Raw genomic sequence first — 24,748 nt, forward strand, 5'->3', positions numbered from 1 at the left:
CAGTTGGGCGCCATCTCCAAGTGAAGGTGTAGACATGGAGCGTGATGTGTTAGGGTTTTAACTTGGGTTACTCTCTGAAATTAGAGAATAGCTTTCAGCAGATTTTATTAATGAATGTGCTGTTTATAGTCCTATCATGAAGGATAGTCTGAATTTGAGTTAAGTAAGACTCAGTGAAAACCCTACTTTCCTTGGGGCTGCACATTGACATGGAGGTTCTCAATAGCTCTTCCTAAGGAATAGGTAAGACTATACCATTCCCTTTCTCAAGAACCTTTAGTGACTCACTGCTGTTAACTCTGTGGTAAAATGCAAAAAAAAAAAAATCCCTCTCACATGGGCCCCAACTTGTCTTTCTAGACTAATTTAACATTATTCCCCACAACAAATTTTATATTCCAGCTAACATAGCTGTTCCCCAAAGTGGGTATTCAGTCTCCCCCTTGTGTGTATTTGCATAGGTTATCCTTCATTCCTGGAATGCAAGGCTTGTTCATGGCAGTCTCTTAGGAGCCTTAGCTTTCTGCAAGGCTCAGTTTGGGCATCCTTCTTATGCCAATATCTTCCTGCCTTCCTATGCCTTGCTCCACCCCACCCTCCCAATCCCTCTCATTGTTAGTGCTTTCTCCTTCCTTACATTGCCTTGTACTTACTTTTTTGTGCATATCACATCTTTCTGGAGAATGTGAGTTCCTTAAAGGCATGACTGTTTCATTTTTGTCTTTACACCCCCAGCACCCAGCTCAGTTCCTTGTATACAGTAGTTCCTTAATATTTGTTGAGTGCAGCAGTATCAGATCCTATTATCAAGTTTGGTCTTGGTGATAGGCTATATTTTCGTTTCTTGAAACCCACCTAAATAATATGAGATGTCTTTTTGATCACATATGCTCCTGAAGTCAGGCTAATCTATATCAGTGGTACTAGTTTTCTCATGAAAGAAATCGTGAATCTTTTGAAGTATTGAAATTGATTTTGCTACCTTGTTAAGAACTATGACTCTCAGAAAACAATGACTAGAGTTGGTCTTTCATTCAAAATATTGGGCAGTTAATGAAATCCAAGACTAAAATTTCTTATAGGCTTGCTATGACTGTAATAAATATAAACACACAAATAACTATTATCACAGTGGTAATATGATAATTACATTGAGGGTCCAACTGAATTATATGAGAAATTAGAGAATAGACAGATAATTGTCCATTGACTGGGTGATCAGGAAAGATTTCACGGAAAAGGTAGCAGCTGAGCTGAGCTGTGGAAGGGAAGGTCTTCAAAAGCCAGAAAGGCAGCCCCAGGTTTCTCCTCTGTAAAATGAGGATAATAGCAATACCAGCTTAACCTGTTAACAGGGTTATTGTGAGGATCAAATGAGATATAATACAGTTATCCCTTATACATCTTAGATGTTAGAGGTGAAGCGCCCCCATGATCTGGAAAATCCATGTAAAGTTTTTTGGTCCTCCCTTCATACCAGAGAAGAAGTCTGAATTATTGTGGTATTAAAAGAGAAAATATATTGATAGTATATAATACTATACATATATTTTATGCATTCTTGAGTTTCTAACCTTTTTCTGTTTCATCTTCTGGCCTTCACATGTCATCTCTGGCTTCCACAAAACTCCACCAAAATTTCTTATGCCTACCTGCAATATCCCCCAATGGGGAAATTTGTGATATGGAAGGGATAACAGCATATATGTAAAATACTTTGCAAACAAATCTTTAAACTTTATATAAATGTCATCTATAGAAGTGTAGAGGACATCACTTGAGGATTATACATTTTTTGCATGTATCTCTCTTTTAACTCCCTGTATTTTGAGAGCAAATTTAAGAGAAAAATGTTCCTTAAAAATTTTTTTTTGAGAAAAAAATGACGTTAGTGAAGTTCAGAATTATGTACAAGGTCATAGAGGTGAGAAAGTGCAAGACTAGATCAGGAAATAAGTAGTTCACTTTGGTACATAAGCTTTGTGAGAGGTTGTATGATATAATGACTAGAAGTTTGAACCAAGTTGTTGAGGGCCCTGATTTCTGGTCTAAGTAAGTAGTTTGTATTTTATTTAGAATCAAAAAACCACTGAAATGTTTTAACAGACCTCTATGACGTGGTGTTTATCCTGGCAGTGATCTGAAGGATACAGTGGGAAAAGGACGAGATTAGACACAGGAAGATTGGGTAGCAGGCTATTATAATAGTTTAGGAGAAGAGTAGCGATGACCTGAGCCAGGGTGTCAGCAGGAAGAGAGTAGATGATGGTGTTTGACAACCCTTAGATAGAATCAAATTGATAGGTAAGATCTGTCAGCTGATTAGATGATAAGGGTGAAGACTCAAAAATAATTGAATTATGAGTGTTGGAAAAGGTCAGAGGTGCTATCAGCAGAAACTGAGAAGTTAGAAGGAAGGACATGGAGGGAGGGGGAAGAGATGAGTTCAGTTTTGTATGTGTGGAGTTTGAAGTATCAGTGGTGTATCTAGGTGGAGGTATCAAGAGGGCCTCTCCAAATACTGTTGGTGGTTGGCATAGGGTGACAAAAGCAGATAACTAAGGAGGGGATGGGGTACTACTTTAGTCATGGTCACAACAGGAGAGATAGATGCAGTGGTCCATAGCATGGACATTCATTCAAAAACGAATAATAAAAAGAGTTCAGAAATTTTCCATGGGGTGGTTAGGAAATCTTTGTGTCTGTTTTTTGATCCTGGAAACTGTCTTTGATGATATAAAGTGCATTTCATTTTTAAATGGTCCTGTTTAATGTGTGAAATCTTGTCTCATTTAAAGACTAATTTTTCCCCATATCTCCTTCTTCTTTTTAAATAGCTTAAACATCATGGAGCTGTATTTTGGAGAATATAAGCACGTGCAGCAGGAATATGGAGTACATCTTAGGCTTGAAAGTGATGAGACCAAGAAATCAAGGCTTTCTCAGAATGCCAAGACAGGATCTTATGGTGTCAGTATTAGAGTACAAGGAATTGATGGCCACCCATACATTGTACTGAATAATACAGAGAGATGTTTGTCAGGCGTTCCCTTTGCAGAAAATGGGCCATCGTTTACATCTCCAGCAGTCAGTGACCTGCCTTTACATTCCAACATTGATCCCAGACTGGAAGAGAAAGCCAGTGAAGAACTCCGGTTCCCAGAAAATCCATATGCACAGCCTATTACCTTTAGAAGTCTAAAGCCAGCCAGTCTTTATGAAGGTAAAAACGGATTTCTTGACCACAAAGATAGTTCACTAAAATCTTCCAACATGTTGAACTTTCAGAGACACCCTGAACTTTTGCAGCCTTATAATCCTGAAAAGAATGAGTTGAATTTAGAGACTCACAGATCTCCTGAGTGCAATTGGACCAAAACACCTACAGAGGAAACTCGAAATGATAAACGTTCTCGAACTTGCTTTTCTAAACCTGCTACTTCTCAGCCAGCTAGTGTGCCTTCAGGAGATATGTCAAAATGCAATGTGACAGCCATTCGTTTGTGCAGCTCTATTGTGATAGATGATCCCAAGAAGCAGGCATCAGTGTGTCTGAATGTTCAGAGCTGTGCCAACGAGGGGCTGCCAGCTGAATCTCCTACTCCCAGCGAGAAACCCCTCATTGCCATTCACCCAGGTACTCATCAGGAAAGCAAAAAAAGTAGGCCAGATGTTCTCCCTTTTCGCCGACAAGATTCTGCTGGGCCAGTATTGGATGGTTACAGGTCGCGGAGATCCTCCTCTTCCTCAGCAACCCCCACTTCAGCCAACTCTTTGTACAAATTTTTACTGGATGACCAAGATTATGCCATCCATGCTGACAATGTGAATCGTCATGAAAATAGAAGATATATTCCCTTCATGCCAGGGACAGGCAGAGATATTGACACAGGATCCATTCCAGGTGTAGATCAATTAATTGAAAAATTTGATCAGAAAGTTGGCTCTCAGAGAAGAGGGAGATCTGGGAAACGGAACAGAATTCATCCAGATGATCGAAAGAGGTCTAGAAGTGTAGATAGTGCCTTTCCTTTTGGTCTACAGGGAGACTCTGAGTACTTAGATGAGTTTAGCCGAAACTTGGGTAAATCAAATGAACATCTCCTCAGACCATCTCAAGTTTGGCAGCAGAAGCCCCTGTCTCGAGATCGCCGCCTGCCTTCTGGTGGGAAACATACCATGGTAGGGCAGACTTCTGGGAAACTGCAGGAACCAGGTCAGGATGCTCTCGATGGACAGCCCAGGCCTTCGCAGTTCAGTAATGCAAGCAAAGGTTATGAAAATAAAGTTAACAAAGACAGTGGGATGAAAAGACCTCCCACACTCTCAGCCCAGAATAAAAAGGAGGAAGAAATAAAAACAGCAACTGCCACTGTGTTGTTACAGAATCAGGCTGTGGCCACATCTCCTGATTCAGGAACGAAGAAAATTTCCATCAAGACAGTATCCTCTGCTACAAATACTCAGGTAATTCTCATGAGACAAATGGTTTTGTTTTTTTTTTAGGCAGTTGGGGTTAAGTGACTTGCCCAGGGTCACACAGCTAGTGACAAGTGTTTGGTTTGAGGCCAGATTTGAACTCAGGTCTTCTTGACTTCAGGGCTGGTGCTTTATCCACTGTGCCACCTAGCTGCTCCGCAAATGGCTTTTTCAAAATGGCTTCAATGACAGAGCAGGACAGGGCAAAGAGCAGTGAGTCAAAGGACTTGGATTCATATCCTGCCTCCCCTACTCACTATTTGTGTGACCTTGGGCAAGTCACTGAAACTCTGGGCTTTTGTTTCTTCATTTGTAAAATCTGGAGGTTGGACTAAATGGTACCCTAGGTCCCTTCTAACTCTACTGCTATGTTCCTAAGATCCTTTATGGGAATGGGGAATTAATAAAATATATGTGAAATTAAGCACATTTTGACTTTGTTTAAAAAAAAAAAACCATTAGCCTAGGTTTGACAGCTTGAAAACTTCACATAGTCAGGGTTCCTAGTATTACATATAGATATAATGGTTAAAGTATATAATCATACGTAGATTAGGGATAAATAATACCTAAGTTATTTCAAGATTTTGTGATTTTGTTGATGCTCATGGACACAGATTGTGACCCTTCTCTGAGGTGGTAACTAGTCTTTGACAATTTCCATGGCTAAAAATTCATTACCCTGCAGCTAGCCTGAAGATGAGTTTCTCTGAATTTAACTAGTCTTTCAGACCAGACAATACAGATTATAACCAGACCTGTTACCAAAGCTTTACCAGTTTGGTCAGAACTGCCAGAATTCATTCTCTTCTGTCATAATCTTTGAGAACCCAGGGTTACCTCCATGTTCTTGAGAAATTCTAATGGAGGATAGACAAATACCATCTCTGAGGGAAAAAAATCAAAATTTGCCTTATTATTTATTATCATATTATATAATTAATTATTAATCATACTATAATTATATTACGGTTGTCCAGACCATAGTAAACATCTCCATATGTCAGTCATTAATTACACATCAGTGGATTTTTTTAAGATTTTATGTATGTAGGTACATATAGGTAAACCAATTGGGTTGTTTTCCCAGTTTCATTTAAAGAGCGAGTATGTATATCTACACATACACATACATGTAAATAATCATATACGTATACATACATAAATGTAATCATCTTTCTGTTACCTATCTTTGTGACAATGTAGGGTAATCAAGATTTTTCAGATGAGAGGCACAAAGAGGTATGTAACCTTATGGAGATTTAATCCTTAATGGCGAAGGGATAGGGCAGAAGTGGTGGGTGCATGTATATTTTCCCCTTTCCATCCACTTGTACGTATTTGTCTTCCTTTCTCCCCAATCCCCACAGAGATCAGCCCAATCTTTATACGGGAGATGCTCATGAACCAGTCAGGTTATTTGGATTGTAGGAATTTGTTTAATATGGTAAGAAAATAAGTATTTCCTTTAGCAAGAGAAGAAGTTAAAGACTAACAATTATGCTTAAGGGTGTGCATGTTAAGTGGTTAGTTCTTGAACCCTTTCTAAGGTTTCTTTGAAACTTCAGGAAGGGAAGTCATCAATTATGCTACCTTGTGGGCGTCTTTGACCAGAGAGTTCCCCAATGCTCAGAGTATACATTGTCACTTAGTTTTTTTAAGATCTCAAAGGTTTGTTTTTATCCCAGAAAAAAAAAAAAGTTTTGTTGCTGTTTCTGTTATGTCCAGTGATGTTTGTTTCCTTGGCAAAAAAAAGAATAAAAGCCCCCCCAAAAGTAACAAATCTTCCCATCCCCAAACACTCAATTTTGTGGTATTTTCAGCGTGAATTTCTTTGCCTGTTATTCAAATACTCAGCACTTAGATTGCTCTTAGAATTTAAGACTAATAAAGTAAATGCTGTGGTTCAGGAGACTACAGACTAGAAAGCTCTAGAAGCTGGCATTTTTTCAGGCAGATTGAAGTATAATTTTCAGTCTAATAATCAATCCCATTACTAACAGTGTGGGAACCCTTTCCAAGAGGTCTGATTTTTGGTGAGAGAGATAAATCCTGAAGGAAAAAAAAATGACATTTCTCCCCTAAAACTTTCCCAGTATTTGAGAACACTATAAAGACATGACAGGTTGGTGCTTTGTTTTGTTTTTTTTTAGTTTTAGATGGCACATACTAATAATAACATTTATATAGCACTTTGAGGTTTGCAAAGCACTTTACAAATATCTTATTTCATTCTTACAACAACCTTGTGAGTATTAGTATTATCTCCATTTTTGAGGCCAAGGGGAGGTTAAGTTACTTGCCCAGTGTCATACAGCTAGTAAGTGTCTGAGGCTGACTTCAAATTCTGGTCTTCTTGACTTTCAAGTCTCATACTCTATACACTGTCATTTACCTGCCTCCATGGAATGTAAGAAGTTAGATGTGATTCCAAAAAAAAACTGTGAGGTAATTGGAAAGTAATTCCTTGTTAAAGGAATTTAGAGAGACAGTAGGAAAATAGGTAAATCAGAAGTTGCTTCTGGGTAATTTGGAGCTATAGGATGTTAGAGGGGGAAGGGACATTAACATGTCAACTAGTCCAAGCCTTTCAAGTAACTGATGAAGAAAGTTCAGATTTGTAATAAACCTAAAGGGCAAGTGTATTCTACTTAAGGGATGTTGATAATTTCCCTAGGTTGAAGGCAAAGAGCTGAAAGTACGGTTTTTGAAGGTAAAAAGTAGAAACTTTCAGATTCTCTGAGACAATGACAGATAAATTAAAAGTCTTTAAAATTTTTGCTAATTACTTGTTCTACCCTTCTTACTTTGGGCTCTGTAATTACCCCCCCTCTCTTTCGAGGTTTAGAGTTTGATCTCATCTGGAGTTCTAGAAGTAACTTTGATTTGTACTTTTATCAATATTAATGGGGTTTTTTTTAGCCTTTAAGAAATTTGATGACTTTTTATATAATTTCTCTCCTAATATTACTCCCCCAGCATACACATTTAGCCCTCTCTTGCAATAACAACAAAAAAAGTTTAGCAAAGCTAGCTGACAAAGCCATTACATTACATTTCTTAGGATCATAGATTTTGAGCTGAAAGGGACCTTAGAAGACCTTATGAAGTCCAACTTCTCACTTTGTAGATGAAGAAACTGAGCCTGAGAGAGATTAAGTGACTTGCCCAAGGTCCCAAAGCTCATGTCAGAAATAGAATTTGAACTGTCTTCCTGACTCTAATATTGTATCTGTTGTACCACATAGTCGCCTAAAAAAGTGCCCTAGAATCTGACATTTCATGAAGCAGTCTGCACCTGTAGACCTACACTAGTACCTAATATCATTAATGGTTCTTCAGTCTAGAACACAAAGAACCATGTTGTAGTGAAAAGGGTACTGGATCTGGAATCAGTACACCTGTGTTTGAGTCTCAGGTCAGCTATTTACTTTCTCTGTGACCTTAGGAAAGTCACCTAACTTCTCTGAGATTTGGTTTTGTCATATGTGAAATAGGGGTAGTACTAAGCCTTTCCACTGGATTGTAGTGAGGAAAATGTTTTGTCAGCTGTAAAGCAATATAAAATTATTTTATTTAATATTAATAGAATTAATATTACCACTAATAACACTGAAATTTTAATTCAATTTAAAAATGCAATGAAATTTATCTAAGTGCATTCTAGTGTAGAACATTGTACTAGTCACTTTTGGAGATAAAACATGGTCTTTGCCCTCATGGAGCTTACAGTCTAGTAACTGTTAATAGGTCTAATTTCTTTGGGAAATGCTGTCCCACAATTATCCATGGATGATGAGGTAATCTATTTTTGGGTATAATGCTTTGTTAAGTGGAATTTTTACACAGCAATGTAGGAATAGTAAATACCACACTTGGTTAGACTCATAGATGAACTACTCCAATATTCCATTTCCAACAGAAGCTCTGGGGGCACGATTGTTCTCTTTGATGTCATTCTTAAAGATTAGGCATGTCCTGGCTTCTCATACTAACTCTTTTACTTATTAAGTTATCTGAGTCCTTTTTGAAAGTCATTTATGTTTTCAGACTGTTATCTTATGATTTTCATGTTTATTACTCTTTGCAAAGTTGTACTTACCCTTATTGCCCCCCCCAAAACTTAACTTTGTCCAGGTATCTGAGGCTCTTTCCCCTCTCTCAGCCCTCACCTTCCATTGCATAAGTAAGCAATGCCAGATTTGGTGGACAAATTTCTTTTCCTTTCATTCAGGTTGTTTTTTATTTTTAGGCATTTCAATATTGTTGTCCCCATTCAGACTTCTCTTTGCCAACCTGTTCTTGGAGATCAGAATCTAATACTACGTTAAAATTTTGGATATTGAATATATTTTAATAAGGTTAAGAATCTGAAGAACTGGTACTGGGGAAAGTGGCACTGTTAGATCTTCACCTCCTTAAGATTGAGGCAAGTTTTCCTTACCTAAGAAACAGTGAGTTCAGGAAGAACCTCAGTTATTACAATAGAGAGAACAAAAGAATATGGAATAGCCTCAGTTTAGCGGGGAGGGGGAAGGAGGACATGGTGGTCACAATGAAGATCCTTCATGAAATTTAACAAGAAATTGCAATTTTGAGGCACTCATCAAGAATGCGCTTTCATTCTGCAGACTTACCTATGATCATGTAATGACCAATGTTATTAATGTTTTAGGCCACACCTGACCTGTTAAAAGGCCAGCAAGAGCTTGCTCAACAAACAAATGAGGAGACGGCTAAGCAGATCCTTTACAATTACCTCAAAGAAGGGTATGTGACTTCATTTATTTGAATGTCATAAGCCATGTAATTTTTGATGTGTATTGTTAACTTGGTTGTTGTCAGAATGCTTTGGAATATATTTTCATGCCCTTCAGCCATGTAGATGCCATATGATGGATACTGTATAAAAGGAATATCATTAAAAGGCTGAAGTTTTTATAACAGTGTTTAAAATTGCAATAGGAGATACTTCCTCTCTCTAAAATGAATATTTTTTAATTAAAAAAACATGGCAGAACTATTATTTCAAATGCAAATGTACAATTTATAAGCTTGTTTACTAGTCAGCTATTCTGTGTAAAATTGGAATTAGCATCATCACTTTCTGAATCTTTCTTGTCTCAAAAAGTTAAATGTCAGTTACCAGGTTTCAGGCCCCAGTTAGCAACTTTAGCTATGTAATTATAGACAAGAGATTTGTTAGTTCTTTCCTTCTCTCATTCCTTATCAGATTTGCTACAGAGCTATTCTATAAGCTTAAACTAAAGGATCTAGACTTTGAAGGGACCTTAGAGGTCATCTAGTAAAATTCTGTGACTCTGCAAATTAGGAAAATTTATTTTTATCTCCTCAGCACTTAGCAAAGCACAGAGCCTGGTATCTAGTAGGTGCTTAATAAATGCTTGTTGATTGATTGAAGGCCTGAAGCTATAAGCAGCTTGCCTGAGGAATGATCCTATGGGTTGTCATTAGCAGAGTTGGGATTCAAATCCAAACCTTTCGTCTACTGTTGTCTCTCAGTGTCATGTAATTAATTGTTTGTTCTCCAAAACACTCAGTCAGAGTCAATAGAAAGCTCTAAGCGGGAATGAACTTTCCTTTTGGGGAGAATGTATGAACCATTTGAACTAAAGACCAAAATGCCAAGTTTTCACTAAAGATTATTCTTCAACTTTGAGTGCAGCTTCTGCTTAATTAAAACTGGGCACATCTCCCAAATTGAGCTGTAACAGACACAACAAATTAAAAACAAATACCCTGACAGTTCAGACACTTTGAAAGACCATACCTATGTCAGTAAACTTAGCAAAATCTATAGCTTCTTAGAGCATTTTATAAAAGACTGCCTTATGGCCATACTGCACTGGATTATTTTACATTTCATTTTAAGTGTAGTACTAAGTCTCGTAGAGCAAGATCTAGTGAGTAAGAATACTGGACTTGGAGTCAGGAAGAGATGGTTTCAAATTCCATCCATCATTTATAGACTTTGCAACCCAGGGCAAATCACCCAGGCGCTATGTGCCTTAGGCAATTCCCTGTTACTTAGCTACTGCACCACTGAAAAGTTGAGATCAGCCTCATTGAGTATGGAACCCTGGGAATTCCTCACAGGCCCTTACTCTCCTATTCAGTTGTTTTTCAGTTGTGTCCAACTCTTCATCGCCCCATTTGAGGTTTTTTTGGCAAAGATATTGGAGTGGTTTGCCATTTCCTTCTCCACCTCCTTTTACAGATGAGAAACTGAGGCAAACAGGGTTAAGTGACTTGGCCAGGGTCACACAGCTAGTGAGTGTCTGAGGCCATATTTGAACTCATGAACCCTTATTCTCCTAAGGCACAGATTTATCTCCATCTGAAATTAATCGGTGATATCTCTTAAGGTTTATTTATGCTTTCTCTGTTTTTCAGGAGCACTGATAATGATGATGCCACTAAGAGAAAAGTAAACCTGGTCTTTGAGAAGATTCAGACTTTAAAATCCAGAGCAGCTGGAAGCGCACAAGGAAACAATCGAGTAAATTGGGATTTGCTACATCTAATATAGAATATTAGTTGGAGAGATGAAAAAGTATACTTCCCTTTGGGCTACCATTTTATTTATTGATGCAATCAGAATAAGGTGCTTTAGAGATCGTTTGGCCAGTTCAACTACCTGATCTATTAATTTCCTCTCACTGCATACCCAAGGAAAAAACCGTTGCTTGGTTTTTTTCTTGAATATTTGGAGGGAAAAAGAAATCACTACCTCATGACGAAGTCCATTCCATTATTAAACAATTCTGTTAGAAAAGTCTTCATATTGAAATTAAACCTAAATCCCTATAATTTTCAGTCACTGGTTGGAATCTCTGTGTAGCTGTAAGAGTTTAATCCCTCTTCCATCTAAGAGCCCTTCACATATTTTAAGATAATTATTCTAAGTCTTCTCATCTACAAACTCAACAACCCCATTTCCTTGAACAGTTCCTTGTTTGTCATGGTTTTGAAACCCTTTACCACTGACTTTCCCCTAGATGTACCCCAATTTGTCAATAAACCCCAAGGCTGTCAATGTTCCTCTTAATATGTGTTGTCTCAAACTGGATATTCTTGTAGCCTGACTGTATTACACTGACTGCCATATCACACTGTTGGGGTAGATATACAATTGGGGCAAGGTGGAAGGTAGGGCAGCTGAGATAGAAGTGAGTATTAGCAGTCACTTAATAAATGTTTCTTGATTGATTGATTGACTGGAACTTAGAGTTCATGACACCTTTAAAAAGGTTTTTGTGTCTATAGGACATAGTAAACTTACCTCTATTTTTTTACTTGTGTACTTAATGAAAAAGAACCCATTTAGAGGATTTTACATTCATTTTTTAATTCAGCAAACTTTATTCATACTGTGGATAGAAAACTGTGCTAGATGCTGGGGGAGGTAAAAAATTCAGATAAGGTATAGTTCGTGCCCTCATGGAGGTTACAGTCTTCAATATCTTTTATTCCTATTGCATTTCATCTTGTTAAGCCTTTTTTGGAGATCTTTTGGGTCCTGATTTGGTCGTCTGGAATATTTGTATCTTTTCCTGCTTCATGTCATCTCTCTCTCTCTCTTTATATATCTATATATGTATGTATGTATATATGTATCTATTTATCTTCTACCAAGTTACTGATAAACTTATTCCTTAAGAACTCTTGAAACTTCCTAACTAGTGAGTTGTGGTTTAAGATAGAAATCAATGGGGGCAGCTAGGTGGCGCAGTGGATAGAGTACCGGCCCTTGGAGTAGGGAGGACCTGAGTTCAAATCCAGCCTCAGACACTTGACACTTACTAGCTGTGTGACCCTGGGCAAGTCACTTAACCCCATTGCCTAGCAAAAAAACGAATCAAAACAAAAAAGATAGAAATCAATGGTGATAACATTGCAAAGCTTAATGAATACAGAAAAAAGCCCATGAATCGGCATATACTTAGTCCTGGGAACTCTTGGAGATCCTTGAGTTCATGTCAGATTTTTAGACTCAAGAGACAAAAGTAGGTCACATTCTGTTTTTGAGTCAGCCTGAAACAGTAGAATGAGCTTTGGTGCTGGAGTCAGAAGACCCAGGTTCAAATTCCACTGCATCATGCTTATTATCTCCAAGTGAACTTAGTTAAGTCACCCTTCCCTCCCTCATCTTCAGCTTGCTTATGAAATGAAGGAGTTGGATCAGGTGACTTCTGAACTAGCTTCATAACTCCAAGCCCACGTACTCCAAGGAACTACTCAAAAATTTTCATTTTTCTGGAATTTAAGGTTTGCAAGTGATCTGAAATAAGAGAATATAATCTGTGCTCTTTGGCCCTATGGAAGTGGGACAAAAGAGAAGAGAGCATTTAAGAGATTGCAGCTGAGGAGAACCCATGATGAAACTCAGCCTGGACAGCTCTCAAGCAGGACTCCCTGTTTTTTTCACTGCCGCTTCACATTTTTACCATTTTACCAGCCCCAGACACTTGATACTTACTAGCTGTGTGACCCTGGGCAAGTCACTTGCCCTTCGGGGTATTCTCCTTGGGAAAGTAGTCTTTCCTTTGGATTTTTCTTGTGGTACATTCAAAACCCGCCCTCTCAGCCTCTCTTAGCTACACACAGAATTTTTCTGGTCTAGATTCTCTTTCCTGACTCAGAGTTCCCCATCCAAATAGCTGAGAGAGAATGCTTTGCTCCCCCATTTATTCAAGATGCTTTCTAAACTTAGTTCCCTTTAAAAACCTAAAGATCTGTAACAGTATTGCCCTCCTACCAACAAATTCATCTCACTTGGAGCTCATGTATAAATTTCCAGGTTTTATTTCTTTCCCCAGTGTTAGCACAAACATGAACATATCTAAAATCCAAATACATTTGGATTTCTCAGGCTTCAACCAGACTGTTAGTCTCAATAATCATGTGATTTGGAGAGGGGTGTGTGTCAAGTTTTGTTTGTTTGTTTGTTTACACTGGCATGGGATACCAGAGCTGAAAAAAGCTGTAGGGCCTTTGTCCTTGGGTCACTGAATAAATGTGGAGATAATGCTGAAAGAGGGTTGGAATGACGGGTAGTCTGTGTTTTGGCCATCACTGCTGGGAAGAAGAAATTGACTGTGGAAAGGATGAATTGGCATTTGTCCTCAGAGGTGGGGATAGCTCATTTCGCTCTCGTCCTGGTCTTGGCACCTTCCCCCCATTGCCTCTGTATTTGCATTCCCTCTTGGTGAGGGGGAGGACTAATGAAGTTGTGCATCTGGGGAGACCAGACTTTCTTTTTGCAAACTGTTGTTACGGCGATTAATGGAAGTAACAGAAGGGTGTGCGGTATTTAGAAGTCATCACTTAGGTGGAAGGTGGTGGGGTGTGTCAGAATTCAAGCAGGCCCGGACAAAAGAAAAGAACCTGCAGGCGGGTAAACAATGTAATCTGTTCTGAGGGTTCTTGCCTCGTGGAGCAACCCCAAGTCAAATGAAATCAGCTCTACCTGCCCGTGCCAATTTGATCAGGTTGAGGGAGGCTAAGCGGAGCTCTTTCTGCTTCTCTTTGGTAGAAAGACACTGGGATGAAGAGTTTGATAGGAGAAAGCACCAAATTAAATTTTACCGATGTCAAGACCTGCTCACCTTATGCCAGGGTTATTGCCGTCATATCCTAAAGATTTTTCTACACCAGTTGCTTCGCTCTGCATTCCAGTCTGCCAGATCGTAGGTTTATAAATCTAGATCTGAGAGAGGCCTCAGAGGCTGTTGAATCCAACCTCTTCTTTTACAGATGAGGAAGCTGAGGAAGGGTGAATATGACTTACACAAGTAGTGAGTGTCAGAGGCAAAATTTGAACCGGGACCGGGAAGTAGCTAGAGAGCTGAGCCTGGAGTCAGGAAGACTCATCTTCCAGAGTTCAGATGTGACCTCAGACACTTACTAGCTGTGTGACTCTGGGTAAGTCACTTAACCCTGTTTGCCTCTGTTTTCCTTATTTCGAAAATGCATCGGAGAAGGAGATGGCAAACCACTCCAGTATCTTTGCCAAGAAAATTCCAAATGGTATCACTAAGAGTTGAACATGACTGAAAACAACTGAACAGCAATAATAACTTCTGACTTCAGAGCTGGTGCTCTTATCTACAGCACCGCTCTGCCTCATTCTAAAATATTGCTTTCATCAAATCATTTCCTCCCCACAAAATATTCCTCCTCTTGTCTTTAGGATTAAATCCGAATAGTTCTTTAAGTCCGTCAAGAGCAGTTATAATCAGCCCCTCCTTATCTATTCATTCTTCTTCAGCAACATGCCTGGTCTCTAGCCTGACTGGACTCATCCAGGAGATGAGAGAAGTCTTTTAGCTTTCCTCTTTCAGTCTTCCTCCCTCAAGTGAATGAGATCAGCCTCTGAGTCTTTGCTTATGCTTTTTCATAGTACCATCTTCCCAATACATAAGAAGCCCATCCCCATGTCTTTTGTACTTGTCAACGTCCAACCTATACTTCAAGGCCCAACTTAGAGTCGACATATATCATGAATCTTTTTCTTAGTCTGCATTAGCCTACACTGATTTCTTCCTTCTCTTAACTCTCGTAGCACTCACACACAACTGTTTTTTGGAATTTAACTGTCACATAACAGCTCTTAGTTCTAATGTGTTTGTCCTGTCTCTCCAGTGGGATTGTGAGTTTCCTGAGGGCAAGGATTGTGCTTTAGGTTTCTTTTGTATTTCCAAAAGTGTTCACTGTGCTATGTACTTAGCACATACCATAAGATTATTTGTATTGAAATCAGGAGTGATAATTAAGAACCAAGCTTGAGGGAGAGAAAGAAGGGAGATGGGGAAAATTCTGCACAGAAGGAAGAGGGGGTGCCGCTTTATCTCCTACATAGTATGCATTCATTGAAGGAAAGGAGAAGCTATCTAGAGACTCTGTGATACAGTGGATAGAGAGCTGTATGTGATCGGACTTGGGACAACCTGAGTTCAAGTTCCACCAGGCACAGAAACTGCCTTGGTTACATTAGGAAGGCCACTTAAAGTCTTAGTGACCGAGGCAACTCTTTTGGATTATAAATTGAATGGCAGTTGAGGTCAGAGGAAGTTCCCTACACCAATTCCTGGTTTCCAAACCCGGAAAGACACAGTTGAAAGTCTGTCTGGAGCCTGTGTTTCTGGATCCTAGGCATTGAAGGGAATTAGAAATATACTCCCAATTAAATATAAGTTCCTTGAGGGCAGGAGCTGTTTCTTATTTATTTTATCTTCATATTCTCTTGCACTAAATGCTTAACAAATGATTATATCAATAGAATTGGTGGCCATTTAGCCTGTGCTCCCCATCCCCAGCCTTCAGACTACTCTGAACCTGGGACCATTTTTCCTCCCGTGAGAGGGACTGAGATTACCTTACAAAACAGCAAATATTCAGAAATAGAGCAATGTTTCCCTGCTTGAAATTGATTAGTGAGGGAAACATAAGCCAGTTTTCTTCCTTAGTTTGGGTTATTAAAATAAGTGGTTCAGATTCTTCTGGGATTATGAAGAATTCTGTTTTGGTATCAATTTTTACATTCCCAGACCTAGCCCATGAAGTACCTCATTCCAAGTGAAACACACACAACCCACTAATGTACTCAGATTCAGAAAACTGAGAAAACTTTGACCTAACTATCTGCCCTTTGGGCTTGCAGTTACTACTTTGTTCTCTGCCTCCATGGTTCCTCTTGGGTCCCTAACACCACTACCATCCCCCAGTACATATGAGTAGCACACTAACCACCTTGAGGTTATGCCCAATTACTTTTGAGTGATATCCATAATACTCTTTTTAGAGATTAAAAAATATGGAGAGAGCTGTGTTGTAATTCAGAGTTGAACTGGCCAATGATGACATTTTCTATGAGTCTTATCTTCAATAATGTTTTTCTAGCATCTGGGTGATCTGGGTTACGTAGCTTTATGGAGGGAAATAATCCTCAGAGAAAAGAGTTCACTTTACAAGATGGGTTTGTGCTGTGTTCTCCTAGAGCAGTGGATGAGCTACTTTATGTTGGGGTTAGGTCACAAGGTGGGCAGAGGCAGGGGTCAGGATAGAAGATAAAAAAGTATTCTGGACATGAAATTGACATCTCTCTACATATTTATAGGTTTCCGATTCTTCAGCTGAAGTCAGAGAACTGCTGGAGCAGAGAAACAAACTGAACAGGGAGGTTTCAGAACTTCAGAAACAGCTCAATCTAGAAATTAGGGTATGGTTTTTTAAAAAATGTTCGTCTTGAAGATGTATGATGTGTGCTGAAATGTATTACTTAACCTTTTAATTTAGAAGCTGTGTTGGATGTGGAATTAGGAAGACCTGGATTTGTATCTTCCCTGAGACAACTTAGTAGCTATGTAAACACAGGCAAATAACATAACGTCTCTGAAGTTTCCTCAACTAAAATGGGGGTAATGAGACCTAAGAGGCAATGTGGTGTAGTGAATAGAGTTATAAGTCCTGCCTCCAACATACTAGCTGTGTGATCATGGGCAAGGCAATGGGCATGGGCATGCATGGGCAATCTCTTATTTCCCCCACCCCACCCCAAAAAATACCCAAGACTGTCAGTTGAGGATAAATTTCCAGGATTCATTTATGGTAGTTTCTACCCTAGGCGTGCCCCTACACAGATAACATCACAGTTTTCCCCAACCTCTCCAACATTATTGGTTTCAAAGGTCATAGCTATGTTGCTTGGCATGAAATCATAGTTACTGCATTGCTTTGCACAGTCAATTAACCCAAATCAACATCAACAAAGGAGTTTTCAGAATGTTGATTATACCAGGGTTTACGATGTCATATTTTCTCCTCTGCATCTGTCTTGGACAAAGAATAAGCCTTCTGAGATGCCAAGATGAAGGAAAGGTTGAATTGGTCCAAAAAAAAAAAAGTGTACTAACTTGGCCCTAACAACAGTTTCTGAGGCTTTGACTTTCACGTATGTACAAGTGGCATTTACCATTTGATTTGGAAGTTTGGAAGCAAATGAAAGATTCAAAGCTGGAATTATACAGAAGAGACACAATAAGCTGATAGTACAAAAAGCATTTCAGTTTAGTAATGGAAGACAGAAGATTGTGTGGTAGCCAGAGAATCATCCCTGGAATCAGGAATACCTGCGATCAAATCCCATTTTGACTTATTCTGGTTGTGAGACCTTGAACAAGTCATTTAACTTCTCAGTGTCCCGGTAATTTCTAAGATTATAAGTCACAGAGCTGGTACCAGTCTGCATTCATAGAGTGAGTTTCCTTTCTTGGAATTCTACAGACCATTGAAATGTCAGGGGTCTTCCAAAAATTAAAAGTAAAAAATTAAATAACAAGAGAGTGAAATAATTTTTTTTTGTTTCTTTCCCCAAACTCTCAAGTGTAATAAGAATGGGTTGCCCATTTTGCTTTGCTTATTAACTATTTATTAGTAGTATTTAAAGAGGTGGCATGGCTTAGTGGATAGAAAACCAACCTTGGAACCAGGAAGATCTAGGTTCAAATCTAGCCTTAGATAATACTGTGTGACCCTGGTCAGGTCACTTAACTTCTCAGGACTCTAGGTAATTTTCTAAGACTATAAGTTGTGGAGAAGATGCCACCCAACATCAGCAGGAATTTCCTCACCCATGAAGTTCCCTACACAACGAATTCATAGTTTCAGTTCCTTTTCCCTATTAATTCTTTTGTATTCCTTTACAGGCATCTACCTCAATTATGTAGTAAATTCAGTTGTATAGTTGGGAAGGAAATATGTAGGGAAAGGTAGTCTTTGAAGCAGGCTTTTTGTTAGATGGTGCTAATGTACAAGGAGTTGCGTGCCTGCTCATACTTCAGAAATTAATATTTATTTCACATCAGAATCAACAAAACATCAAAGAAGAGCGAGACCGAATGAAAGCCAACCTCGAAGAGCTTAGAAGCCAACATGAGGAGAAGGAGAAGGTGACGTCGACGCTGCAGAAACGTTTGGATGACAGTGAAATGGAGCTCCGGAAAAATCTAGAGGAGTAAGCTCTCCAACCTGCTATCCTACTTGAGTTTTTCTGGAGATGTATAGGTGAAGCTGTAGCTAAGCCTGTATCTAAGGGTTTTTGTTTTTGTTTTTGTTTTTGTTTTTGTTTTTACTCTCCTTGTGCAATGATGAGTCTAGAAATGAGCGGCTGTATAAATGAGAGCATCTAATTGTTCTCACACTTTGAAACAGATTTTATTTATCTGGTTAAGGTTCAGACCACATAAATTTAATATCCAAGTGCATACCAGCTAGCTCTGAGATATATCTAAAGGCTCATGTTACAGAGCCTAAGACCAAGCATGTGAAGAGTGCTTGGCTAATGGAAGACTAAAAGATGTTGACTTTTGTGTTTGTTTTAAATGTGTATTGTTTTGGATCTTATGAGCAAAGTAACTTATATTCCAACTCCTAAAGCCTAAAAAGGACAATCTTTTCTAAGATGGGCATGTCTAATGCCCTTCTATAACTATATCCATAACAATAACTAGTTTTTACTCTTTGTGATGAGAGCTTAAAAAAAAGTACCATGTTATTTATCAATTCAACCATCATTTTATTATTGTAACAATATATTAATATCTGGTATTTTTAGAATGTTTTCAAATGAAAAATTTTGTAGAAGGAAGTGGTATATTTTGAAAGGCTATTGAGAATCCTAGGGAATATAATCATTATCATTAATAAAAGTTTTTTCAGTGCCAGTGAAGTATGTGACATGGCCTTTTAGTCAGAATTATTCAATATGTATACCAGGAGGGAGCATGGAGTATGGTAGGAAGGGCCAGAAGACCTTGGTTTTTATCCTAGCTCTTTTATTACTTGTGTGACTATGGGATATGTCATTTAATCTCTCAGCCTCTGTTTCCTTATCTGTTAAATAAGGAAGTTGGGCTAGAGAATCTGCGAAATCCCTTCCTGACCTAAATACTTTGATCCTATAATTTTAGTCGATGTAGTCTCTGTGCCTTCACAAAGTTTACATAGGCTTGGTTAGAAAAGGGATTTCCAGGAAAAGATGAAACAGATGCCTACTGGGGGTCTTGAAGATATCAACAATGAGAAGAAGGGGGAAAAGGAAGGGAACTGTGGAATGTAGTCATGTACCCAGGAGGGAGGGTCCCATTAGAAAAATGGGCATTACTATAAAGGTAATTCATTCTCTTCTATCACTTTCTCATCCCCATCCCTTGAATTAAAGTCAGAATTCAGGTTACTTCTTCTTTGAGGAAAAAAAAAACGTCAAGACCTATCCTTTGCTTGGCTGTTTCTTTCTTGATAGAATAGACTATGGCTCCTATTCCCTAGAATTCAATTGGTCAAAGTTTGATGACTTTCCAAGAAACTCAAAGTGTTCTTACTTAGTGCAGCAAAGGAGAACACAGGGTTGCTTACGGTCTTTAAGAGTATTTTATGTCATATGATTAAGGCTGTGAAAATAAACAAAAGCACTTTGGTGAAACCCCCTGACAGTGTTTTCCTTTCCCTGATAAAGGTTGTTTCAGGTGAAGATGGAACGGGAGCAGCACCAGACAGAGATCAGAGATCTCCAGGACCAGCTCTCAGAAATGCACGATGAGTTGGATAATGCAAAACACTCAGATGATGGGGAGAAGGGAGCCCTAATTGAGGTGAGAAGTACAGTTACATCAAGGACTTTATACCAAAGAAATCCCCTCTTGCGGCCTGCGTAAGAACGGTCTTCAGGTAGCAGAACTGTGCCTTACCTGGCATTCCATATTCTGAGTGAGAATAGGTTATTAATAAATATTTTTCTTGAAAATCCAGAACTCTGAAGCTAGGTCAATACCTGAGTTTAATAAGCACTCTAACTTCCTAGGTTGGTTTATTCCTTCCTACTTCTTCCTAATTATTTAGCATTTATATTCATCAGTTAATTGGTAAATATGTTCTGAGCACTTACTATTTACCAGTGCTATTAGATGTTGTGAGTGATGGGAGATAGCATTAGGGACTAGACTTGATTTCAGGTATAAGAGGTAAAGAAACTACTGCTGACAGTCAGCATTATCTTTGCGACTTTAAGTCTGAGAGAATTGCCTAGGACAGACTTGTCAAACTTAATGACATGCAGCCCAAAAAGTGAGGCATGAACCAGATTAAAATATAAAACAAAATAAATAAAATACAGTGCAACATAGATGTTAATTTGTGGTTTTCTAAGTCAGTGTGCAGCCTGCAAGGATCTGTTTGTATTTGAGTTTGACACCACTGGCCCAGAGCATTAAGAATTTAATGCCAATATGCTTCAGAGTTGGGACATGAATCCAAGGTTTCTTGGCTTTGAGACTAGGTTTCTATTCACTGTACCATACCTGGCCTGTGGGATATGGATAATCAATACAATACTTCCATACTTTAGAGAGTAGACATTTTGTTTGTGTGAGTACTGTTTCCATTAACACAGATCTTGGCCCTTCTAAAACTTAGACGGTCCTTGAGCATTTCTGTGGCTGAAAAATTCAATCTCATACAGAGAACATGGTGATTAGTCTCTCTGAGGTAGCTAGACTAGGCTTTGGATCATATAAAGTCCATTACCAGGCCTTTACTTGAAGTCTTTCTGGGTTTTATTCTTACTGTGTAGGTTTGAGCATCTGCACCACAGAAACGGTTTGTTTGTTCTTAGATAATATGCCTCCAATTAGGAGAGTCTTTGAGGGTTATAGTACCTTCATGATCTGAATATGGCTTATTTTAGACATGGGGAAGTGGGAGGGGTGGGAAGAGACAGACTGATTTTCCCATAGAGTTAAGTTTAAAACAGCTGAAGATGAATAGAAACTATTATGGCAACATTCCACTTATTTGGAGGCTAGACTTCTGGTAACTTTGGCTGTCTGTTAATGGAGCTGAGACCTCTATTTGACATTTAAAATCCTTCTCAACCTGGCCCCTACCTACCTTTTCACTCTTCTTAAGCTTGAGTCATCTCCTCTGGCCTACTTGTGGTTCCTTGAGTACGACTTTATCTGTTGTATCTGTGACTTTGCACTGGCTATCCCCCATGGTTAGAATGTTTTTCCCCCCTCACCTCCACTTCCCCCTCCCTACTCCCCTGCTCCCCACCCCCAGCTTTCTTCAAGGCTTGCCTCGAATCTCATATTCTGTAGGTATTTCTCACTTCCTCATGTTGCTAATGCCTTCCACCTAAGGCTGCTTCCATATACTTTGGCTATCTCTTAAGTACACAGTTATTTGTGTATTTTCTTCCCCATTATAATGTGAGCTCCTTGAGGGCAAGGTTCATGCCTTTCTATATTTCTCATTGGCACTTAGTAACTTGCCTGGTCTATACTAAGTGCTTAATAAATGTTTCTTGACTGCTTGACTTAATTTTCTTTCTCCCGTCCAGGTCTTCAGTGGTAGTATGTTGTATCCTACTAATGCTCTCCATTAACTTTTCCATTGCCCTTTGGGTGACCTATAATTTTAATTCTTTGAAGTGTGATAATAATGGATTCTGAGCCATACAGCATCATTGGAAGGTGATATTTTTTGAATATTGAAGTTGGAAGGATGGATTTTTGTTTCAAGGAGAAGCTGAGGCCATTAAAAGCACAACAGAATATCCCCAAATCAATTTAGCCTTAACCAGTTCCTACTTTTCAGCTTTGGGGCCAGTTCATTGTCCATCTAATGTCTTTCCAAGACTGTGTACTGACTGACCTTCTGTATGAGTTGTCCATCTTAGTTGTATATTCTTATGTATACAATGGATATTCTTCATCCACTTGGGTTTTCTTGTGTGGAATAGGCTGAATTCTTTGAACGATTATGGATCTCTTTTAAAAGATTTTGGGACATCCAGTGCCACTCACAAATGGGAGATTCTTGATGATGTCACTATCTAAAGAAAATCTCCCTTCTATTTGAACTCTGCAGTGAACATCCTCCATGACAATGCAAATACCTTTGACAAACATATGAATCCCCATTTTGACTGCACTTGATTTTACTAATCAAGAGTTTTGTTTGACAAAGTTGTTCTTCATTAAATCTTTCAAAGAAGCTCCTGATTTTTGCATATATATCGGAGACAACTAGTTAACATTTTGTTCTAATAAATCAAATGCCTTTTTATAGTCAACAAATAAGAACAGTTGAATCTTTGATTATTTGCATCTTTCAGTTACTTACGTTATTTTAAAATCAATTATCTGTCTCCAGTTGGACTATCTAATTGTTAGGGCAGAGATCACGATCATTACCCCATCAGAACAAAGAATCAAAATGAAAAGAAGACATTGTAAACAAATGAGGTAGCTCCAATCTGACCTTTTAAAAAAGGTGTTGATGGATAAAATAGGAAATGGATAAACTCTCATTATTCCCTAAGGAAGTTTAAACATGGTGGATCAATTACAACACTAAGGAAACCAGAGGAACCTAGAAATCATTTTAGCCAGGGAGCACTTAGATTTCTTTGCCACGCAGTGAGATATGATATCTAAGGGCAAGATTAGTTTCTAATATAAACTACTTTTAAAATCTTTTGTGTGATGATAGTAGAAGATTATGGACAACAGTATTGTCGCAAAAAAGACAGGAAAAAACCCCATAGCACAGAACTGTGGAGTGCAAAGTAAATTTGTAGAAAACTCAGTGAGAGACTCAACCAAGCCAAAATACAAAGGCAGTTAGGCCAAATGTGGAAGGAAGGCAATGAACAAACTCAATTCCCGAAAATGAAAAGTATCTAAAGATTTTTAAAATAACACTTTTTGGGGGGTGGGGCAATGGGGGTTAAGTGACTTGCTCAGGGTCACACAGCTAGTAAGTGTTATGTGTCTGAGGCCGGATTTGAACTCAGGTCATCCTGAATCCAGGGCTGGTGCTGTATCCACTGCTCCACCTAGCTGCCCCCAATAAACACTTTTCTACATCAGTAACAGTGTGGCTACCAAATATAGACTCCAGTATTGTATACTTCGTGGTATACTGAATGTAGAAGTAGTGATGGCAGTAAAGAAAATTAGGACGGGAAGAGAAGATGGTTTAGAACCATGATACACAGAAGAGATCCATGCTAGAGTGGACAGAATTTTGAGGATGTTGTAGGATTAGTCAGGATTAGTCCTTAAGGTACCTGAAGGGGAGAGGAAACAAAAACTATTTACCTGAATAAATAAAATAAAATAAAATAAAATAAACCCGACCTTATTATTACTAAAAAAGGAATGAAGAAAATAACAATAACTGGGTTCATTCCCTTCCATTCCAAGTTATATAAAATCTCTGAGAGGATAATCTACACATGTTTTGAGGGCATCCTTGAAGAATGTGTGGAAAAAGGAACAACCAACCTTTCTCAGAATCTATTCTCCATTACATCAGGTCTTTATAGTCACATAAATAAATAAAAGGACATAGAGAACAGAAGACCCCCATAAGTATTGCATTTTCAAATAAATGAGGCATAATTTCGGAATGAGGGAAATAGAAAAAAAGGCAATTAATTTAGGTACAATCCTAATTGTAACAATCTTAACTTGTCCTTTTTTTTATAGTTTAAAAGAAAAACCTGTAACTCCTTTCTTTTTTTAAACCTACTTTCCATCAGCAGCTGCTCAGAATTTGAAGTTAAATTTCTGAAAATTACTTCATAGGACCAGTTATCTTGTGGTCTCAGCATCCTTCTTGTCTGGAATCTGTATCCTAATGGATTTTAGCTTGCTTCTCTTTAAGATGCCAAGCTGTTTTCTTCTATGATCACTTAGGAAAGGAAGGAGAAGTTTAGGAGAGCTTGTTCCTGGCCCTATCTGACTTGGACGTTCTTCTAGCTGTGTGTTCTGAGGTGAATCAGTTAGTCTTTCTGGGCTTCACTTTCTGTGTCGTTAAGGTAAAGAAGTTGTCTTAGATGCCCTCTAAGATCTCTTCCATTTATAAGATTTTGTATATATTTATATACTTTTCTGTGTCTCTATGGAGGCACAGATCCCGAACTCTTATCTGGTATTTCCTTTTATTTACAGTGAATGATCTATAACAATAATCTGTCACACTCATAAGATTAGATTTGAAAATATTTCTCATTCATCTGCTTTCTTTTCAATTCTAGTTACAAAGCTAAGGGACAGGGATTGGACCTCTGATTTTTATAGTATGGGGATCTCCCAAGTAAAGAACTGCCTTCTACCAAGGCTGACCAGCACCTTCTGAACAACTTGTAGTCTTAGCTTCCTAGGAGACTGAGAGGTTGATTGAA

The 24,748-nt window shown here is 38.5% G+C and overlaps 1 protein-coding gene across 5 annotated transcripts in view; it reads left to right on the forward strand.

The window, feature by feature from the left end:
- Positions 1–24,748, forward strand: part of CGNL1 (cingulin like 1) — a 202,359-nt gene that overhangs the window by 61,121 nt on the left and 116,490 nt on the right. For 4 of the 5 annotated variants that reach the window (XM_027840827.1, XM_027840828.1, XM_027840830.1 and 1 more), the window contains exons 2-8: positions 2,838–4,467; positions 5,686–5,721; positions 9,155–9,249; positions 10,894–10,999; positions 16,619–16,720; positions 18,366–18,514; positions 20,015–20,150. In XM_027840827.1, coding sequence (XP_027696628.1) covers positions 2,848–4,467; positions 5,686–5,721; positions 9,155–9,249; positions 10,894–10,999; positions 16,619–16,720; positions 18,366–18,514; positions 20,015–20,150 — 2,244 coding nt within the window. In that variant the 5' untranslated portion in view covers positions 2,838–2,847. The remainder of the gene's footprint in view (positions 1–2,837; positions 4,468–5,685; positions 5,722–9,154; positions 9,250–10,893; positions 11,000–16,618; positions 16,721–18,365; positions 18,515–20,014; positions 20,151–24,748) is intronic. The other variant, XM_027840831.1, reaches the window with a different exon arrangement.

Source organism: Vombatus ursinus, unplaced genomic scaffold, assembly GCF_900497805.2.
Source record: "Vombatus ursinus unplaced genomic scaffold, bare-nosed wombat genome assembly UNPS02014848.1, whole genome shotgun sequence".
Lineage (NCBI taxonomy): Eukaryota > Metazoa > Chordata > Mammalia > Diprotodontia > Vombatidae > Vombatus > Vombatus ursinus.